Source organism: Hibiscus syriacus, unplaced genomic scaffold, assembly GCF_006381635.1.
Source record: "Hibiscus syriacus cultivar Baekdansim isolate YM2019G1 unplaced genomic scaffold, ASM638163v2 tig00112738_pilon, whole genome shotgun sequence".
Lineage (NCBI taxonomy): Eukaryota > Viridiplantae > Streptophyta > Magnoliopsida > Malvales > Malvaceae > Hibiscus > Hibiscus syriacus.
In genome coordinates this window covers 6,119,597-6,126,367 of record NW_024063392.1, presented here as the reverse complement: position 1 = coordinate 6,126,367, position 6,771 = coordinate 6,119,597, and the positions used below count along the sequence as shown (strand labels likewise).

General features: G+C 31.8%; 2 protein-coding genes across 3 annotated transcripts; one reads left to right on the top strand and one right to left on the bottom strand.

Annotated features, from left to right (window-relative positions):
* The first annotated feature begins 1,601 nt into the window (after positions 1-1,601).
* On the top strand, positions 1,602-3,537 carry LOC120182955 (heat shock factor-binding protein-like). Of its 2 annotated transcripts, none has more exons than XM_039187769.1 (5): positions 1,602-1,725; positions 2,325-2,378; positions 2,639-2,662; positions 2,729-2,771; positions 3,207-3,537. In XM_039187769.1, the coding sequence occupies exons 1-5, from the start codon at positions 1,723-1,725 to the stop codon at positions 3,350-3,352; spliced, it is 270 nt and encodes an 89-aa protein (XP_039043700.1). In that variant the 5' UTR covers positions 1,602-1,722; the 3' UTR covers positions 3,353-3,537. The 2 variants fall into 2 exon arrangements, with proteins under 2 accessions (XP_039043700.1, XP_039043701.1); XM_039187770.1 differs by lacking the exon at positions 1,602-1,725 and adding an exon at positions 1,757-1,823.
* A 489-nt stretch (positions 3,538-4,026) lies between these two features.
* Positions 4,027-4,961, bottom strand: LOC120182818 (glutathione S-transferase PARB-like). Its single transcript, XM_039187681.1, has 3 exons — positions 4,780-4,961; positions 4,652-4,700; positions 4,027-4,577 (listed from the first exon to the last, which is right to left on the bottom strand). The coding sequence occupies exons 1-3, from the start codon at positions 4,927-4,929 to the stop codon at positions 4,129-4,131; spliced, it is 648 nt and encodes a 215-aa protein (XP_039043612.1). The 5' UTR covers positions 4,930-4,961; the 3' UTR covers positions 4,027-4,128.
* Between the last annotated feature and the right edge of the window lie 1,810 nt (positions 4,962-6,771).

Here is a 6,771-nt window from a genome sequence, read left to right as displayed (position 1 = left end):
TTCATAGGACTAAAATGAAATGAACATAAAATAAAATGCACTAATCAAAGGACTAAAATTAAAGTATTGAAAAATGTAAATCAAAAATAAAAAAATAAAGTAATGAAATTAAAGAACTGAAATTAAATAAATAAAAAGTAAATGACATAAATTAAAATATAAAGTAAATGACTAAAATAAAATATATCAGAAGATTAAAAGATATAATTAAATGACTAAAATATAATAAAGTAAAGCATAAAGATCAAAATAAAAAAATAACATTGATTAGCTTATAAATAAAAATAGTGACCAAAATAAAAGAAAATAAAAATATAGCAGCTAATTTTGGAATAATAAAAAAAGAGAAATTATGGGACTAAAGTGTAAATATACACATAAATTAGAGGGATTATTTCGTGATTTCCCTATTTTAAGTGACTAAAATATAAAAACTCATTAAAGGTCTTGGGACCTTAGCGTGATTTAACCCTAAAACTGAATTAAACTCTTTAGTGACAAATATGCGAAAATGCAACATAGATTGGAGGATTGAAGTGTAGTTTTCCTCTAAAAACAGATACTAGAATACAAATATACAATACATATATTTCTTCATATTTTTCCATATTTGATATACATATATCATACAAAGTCAAGAGACTTGACTCAAACCTAAAAATTAATCCACTAATTACTAATAATTTTGAGATATTCGAGTTGTATTTTACAACTCGATTTTAACTTGAATTTTTTTTAAGTTGAGTTTATGAAATTACAACTCAAAGTCAATTTGTATCAAATTTTTTGAATCAATTCAAGTCGAATTTTTTTTTTCAAATCAAATTGAGTATTATTCACTAATAGTTGGTTAATCTAACTTTTAAATCCTAAACCCAACATAATCACTTATTGTTATGGACCCAAAATGAACTAAATGTTGTTGATTATGTTGGGTTAATTGGTAGGAAAATTTAATATTTAGGGTTATATTTTGAGGTTTAAGGTTGTTACTTTGAGTTTAGTTTGTTATGGTAGATTTTAAGAATATATTATGAATTTGGGGTTGGGCATGTAATTGAATTATTTTTGGAATTTGAGGTTTAGAATGTAATTAAATTATTTTAGAATTTGGGGTTTAGAATGTAATTGATGATTGTGTTGCAAGTTTTAAAAGTTTGGGGACCTAAATGCAAGCGCATGAAAAGTTCAGTGACCATTTATATAATTTACCCTAACGGCATGGAAACGACCATTGCGTTGGGGACCATATTGCAAATGAACTAAATGTTTGGTGACTGTATTGCAAGTTTTAAAAGTTGAGAGACCTAAATGCAAGCATCTGAAAAGTTCAATGACCATTTATTTACTTTACCCTTATTTTTTATTAAAAAATCTAGTTTCACTTCTTTAGAATTTATAAGTTGATTAATTCCTAAAAATTTAGAATTTTACTCCTTATCATAAAATTATGCATCTAAATTTTGTAATATTAGTACATAATCATCCCCTTGCCTTTTTTTTTAAAAAAAAATAAACTTTGATTGTTTCCAAAATAATAGTCCAATAAGCCTATATTATTAAAAAAAATGAAAAAAGTGTAGGAAGTGGCCTATGGGATAAATAAATGGTGTAGACCCGGGTGAAAAAGGAAGCGACCCTCCATTAAAATAAGCGACGATCATCTCTAGTTTCCCTCAATCACGCTTTCAAGTTTTCGAATTGAGGAGCACACCGGGAAAAATGGTAAACTTCACCTTCTTTATTTGTTTTTCTTCCAAACTTTAGAACTGATAATCTTCCCGCCTATCATTTGCTTCAATTCTTTCAATTGCCCAGAAATGGTGAGATCCGAAGTCGTATCACGATTTCACAAAGTATTTGCAGCAAAAAGCGTTTTTTCGACTTTGTTTAGATCTTCTATCTCTATTGACCTTCTGAATCTGTAATGGGTTTTTACAATGATGCTCTTGTGCTTCAACTTTTAAACACATTAGTGGAAATTTTTGTATTAAAATTGATTTTGATTGCAATCTGGGTTTGGTTTAATTTTCTGGGCCTATTTGTGGATGTTAGTACAGTTTTTAAGACATTTATTAAGGTTTTACTTGTTTTAGGACCCCAAACTTTTTTATCCAATGTCATACAATTATTTTTGTTTTATTGATATTTTTCATAATTCCTGTTAAATTCTAAAGAGGAAAATGATTTTTTTAAGTTCATTTGAGGATTATGGTTTCAAGGTATTCAATGATTTGTTTTAAATCTGAATTAGGAGTTAGCTTTGTGTAACATGCCGTATGCTAACGCTGTGTGGTATGGCTGACCGGTATGCATTTCCGCAGGATGGGCAAAATTCGGACGAGTCAAAGCAAAACACCGGTGATATGTCTATTTTTGTGAGTTCCTCAACCCTGTTGTGTAACATGTAATAATAATTGCTTCTAGTGTATGCTGTTTTTTTTTTTTTGCAACATGCTAGTGTATGCTGGTTTGCTAGCATAACTGTTGCTAATATCCATATACTCTCGACTTCTTGATAGATCCTACTCAATTAGAAAAAATTAGCAATTATTTACTGTGGTTGTTGAATGTTGAGGTGCATTTCTTTTTCTTATAAGTATTTATTTATCAATTTCTTTGACTGTACTTTTTGTAGGTGCAAAATCTTCTTCAACAAATGGTGAGTTATAATTAGACCCTTAGTAGCTTGAAATATCTCAGCTATTGACAAATATTTTTTTTACAGCAAACCAGGTTTCAAACAATGTCTGATTCCATTATCACAAAGAATATCCTTTTCATTTATTTTTGAATTCATCTGAACATGATCTTTTATGAGATAGAAATTGTCATGTATGTACCATGCGATGTGTCATTGAGTTGCTTCATTTACGTGAATGATCATTTCTAAGAAAAAATTGTCTGTTTTTGTTAATTTAGCTTTTCCATTGCATTGTTATATGAGTATGTTGAATTGTCTGGAGTATATTACTTTAGCATCGTATTTGTCAACTTAATGGAAAATATTGGACTGCGAGGCTAAGCTTCATAAACATTGTTTTGAACCTTTTATCTAATGAATGTTTTGCCAGGCAGATATGAAAACGTTTGAATCTTTGTTCTTTGAAGTATTTTAGCCTTAAGTGAAATGGAAATATTTAATTAGTTACTTTAGTATTACTGTGAATTTCGTGACATCTATTGTTTACTTAACTTCAAAGCACTTGATGAAATGGGAGACCGTATAAATGAGCTAGAGAACAGCATCAATGACCTAAAAGCAGAGATGGGAGCAGAGGGTTCTCCTTCCCCTTTTGCCCCATCAAAGCAAAAGTCAGAATCAGCAAAACAAGAGGATGGCTCAGCATAAAACTTGTTCAAAGATTGTATTTAGCAGTTGATTGTGATTGTAATTCGGCTATATCTTGTTTTGTTTCAGACTGGCAAGAGAGCAGGACATTGCCATGTGTCTCTCTTTTCCAGATTTTTTTTTACATGTACAAAGTTTTTCTTCTATGCACTGGGTCGTTTGACAATTTACAGAGGGAAAGTGATGAATATGCAGTAGTTTCTGTGTTAAGCTAGGTGCAATTTATGTTTGTTCATTAAACTTAATCCTTGGACAATCCCAAACCTATCAGATTTTATTACCTTTGAAATGCTACATGAAATTAAAAAATAGGCATGTTAAAAGTTGAAGGTTTGAAAAGGGTGTTAGTAAATAGCAGAAGCAACCAACAATTTCACCCGGCATTAAATACTAATAGCTTTTAATAGCTTTCGTTAGTATCCCAAGTTTTTACTGGTTTCTGCATATCGAGGACTTTGGGCCAGGCTGGTATCGATGTAATGTTATCGTTCAAGACGTGCAGGACCTTGGTCAAGCTGCATATGGATGACCTTTGATTACTTTGAGAATACGTAAAAAGTTATTTAACCGATGTCGGAACAAGTAATATAATTTTCAAGAGTAAAGACCAGAGTTCCTAATGGGACAATGTAGGCATAATATTTGTAAGATCAGCTTGACCTATCGAACAGATTGTAGAGAGGGTCACACTGCACACCAACATGCGGCCATGATTATAAACCTCTCATTATTTATTGCATACAAACAGATTACGATTGCATCCCAACTCTTCACATCTACTGTTTCTGCTTATCGAGGACCTTGGACCAAGCAGGCCTTGCCATGATATCAGCCACCCAAGCACTAACATGTGGGCGTGAATCAAAAAGCTTCTTAGCCGAGCTCCCCATCAAGTAGTGAACATTTGGCAGGTGATGCAGATCCGCCAAGGTAAAGTGGTCACAAGCCAAGTACTTGGACTGAGCCAAACGAGCCTCGTAGACATCTAAAACTTTGGCAAGCTCAGCTTCACTTTCCTCGACAACTGCAGTGTCGGTAGCCATCCCGAAAAAGGGCTTGTAATGCAGCTCAAAGACTAACTTAGTTGATGGAGGGTTGAAGCGGTGAGCTTCTACTTCTTTCCACAATTGAAGAACTGCCATAGTCTTGTTAGAGCCTGGCAACAACAGTTGAGTCCCCTTGTCGTTGTATTCTTGGACGATGTATTCAGTGATTGCCCTAGATTCTGCATGTTAAAAAAGAGTCAGCTAAATAGCAAAAGGAACAAACAGGTCTTTTTTGGGTGTTATGGAAAATTACCAAAGAGCTTCAAGTCCCCTTCTTCAAAAGCTGGAACTTGACCGAACGGCTGCTTCAACCGAGCAGGTGAGAAACATTAGATCATAAATGGGTTTAGTGAAAATGATAAATCTTTGATTGATACTTACGTTGAGGAGAAGGAAGTTTTCGGATTTATGTTCGCCAGCTGCCATGTCGACATTAACAAACTGGAACTCAATATCTTTCTCGTAAAGGAAAGCGAGAACCCTCTGAGTTGATGTTGAAAAAGAGTTTCCGTGCACCTTCATGACTGACATTGTTGTTCGATGGACTACAACTTCAAAAGATGACAAATATTTGTGGGTACTTTTTTCTGAGAAAGAAGCAGTATGCATATATAGGTGGAAGGATGAACCTTTCTGTCGTTCTAGAATGTTCCAATTCAAAAGATTACCCGGGCCAGGGGCATGCACGTTCATCTTCCTGTTCACGCCTTCCATGTGATCCAAAATGTAACGTATTTTCATGTGAAAAAATGGATTTCTTACCTAAATATAATGTTTTTAATTAATTGCCATATTAACATACATCACTAAATATTTATTAAAATATCATTTATTTGTATAGGTAAGATAGAGATCACCATGGTGAGTTGTAAAACAGGATATGCTGAGTTGAGTTAAATGACACGAATAAAGTATTTTTGTGGTTAAAAGGATGATTATTATCTCTAGAGATCCCGAGTTCGACCACTAAAGACTACATCGTATTTAAATATTCATTATCAAATGATTATGAGTCTTTAAAACATATATTATCACTTGTAATCACCCTAAATCAACAAAAAAAATATAGTATACCTTAAGTTTTTTTTAATAAAAAACCACATGCAAAAGAGAACAATTTCCATTAATATTAAAAAGAATACAAGAGAAATTCTCACGAGTAATTTTACTTCCAACGTTAATCCTTAGTATTTATTTATAAATATAATTACAAGTGAATTTTTTAAGAGAAATATACTAAAAGTAGGCTTTCTATTATTAATTAACATTAAATAGCATAGACTTCCTAATTTAAATGAAATTAGGTTTCTTACTTTCTCTTATCAGATTGAGGCAAATTGAATTCAAATCAAACTTTAACAATCTCCACCCTAACATGAATTCTTTAAGTATAAGGAGTTCGAGGCAAAAAACCAAAATCGACCAACAAAGATTAATTCTTCACATCAATGAATAAGTTATCCACCTCGAGAACATATTCTTCACTTCTTCCACAAAACCGAGTATTTTCTACAACGACTTCCAATCAAATTAAAGTCTTTCCTAATCATAGATTTAACATTCATAGCAACAATGTCATCATTAGTGTCAACTTTACTCAGAACTATATCACCACTAGAAATATCATGCTAAACACAATCTAGATCATTAATGATAAATTCTATTTTTTCGTTGTTAATCCATGTACTGAATTGAACTTTCTTTTTCTTCTCAAATTCGTAATGTTCACGAATTGAGTTTTGTTCTACTTCTCAAAACTGTTATACTCACAATTGTCTTGTTCAACACAAAATTTTTCTTTGTTTGATTCAGTCGAAACATATTTACCAATAAAGTCATCATCTAACAAGGAGAAAATAACAAATTTATCTCTCAAAATTGTTAAACCCTGCAAAATATAAAACTTGACGGTATTTCTTAGTTCATTCACCACAATAGGAGAATCTTTGTAAATTTTGATAGTTTCACCTTCACTGAAGCATATATACCTTTTTTAATATAGAGTACATAATGAAATTAGATTTCTTCTTAAATCTGTCATAGTATGAATATGGTGTTATGATCTAATAACGAAATTTTATATTTCAGTGTTACCATTACTGTGATCAAGACAAGCAATTTAGATGCTTTGATATGAATTTGTTAGAACATAATGACAAAAAATTGACACCAAGAATACTCAAATCCCCAACAAGACATCACATTTATTAGTTTCATAACACAATAAAGGATTAGAAATACACTACCTTAGCTTAGGAATCCCAAATGAAGCTCCTTTGTTCAACTACTCTTGTTTTTCTCTTCTCCATTTGAATTTGAACACTCCAAACACATTCGAACACTCCAAACACATTTTCTCTTACAAAATATGAA

Bases quoted from the DNA above. Each gene is read 5' to 3' on its own strand.
- LOC120182955 (XM_039187769.1), top strand. The intron at 2,379-2,638 runs GTGAGTTCCTCA...TACTTTTTGTAG, and splicing joins CCGGTGATATGTCTATTTTT to GTGCAAAATCTTCTTCAACA. The intron at 2,663-2,728 runs GTGAGTTATAAT...TTTTTTTTACAG, and splicing joins AAAATCTTCTTCAACAAATG to CAAACCAGGTTTCAAACAAT.
- LOC120182818 (XM_039187681.1), bottom strand. From the start codon at position 4,929: ATGTCAGTCATGAAGGTGCACGGAAACTCTTTTTCAACATCAACTCAG. The intron at 4,701-4,779 runs GTAAGTATCAAT...CGGTTGAAGCAG, and splicing joins AAAACTTCCTTCTCCTCAAC to CCGTTCGGTCAAGTTCCAGC. The intron at 4,578-4,651 runs GTAATTTTCCAT...TTTAACATGCAG, and splicing joins AGGGGACTTGAAGCTCTTTG to AATCTAGGGCAATCACTGAA.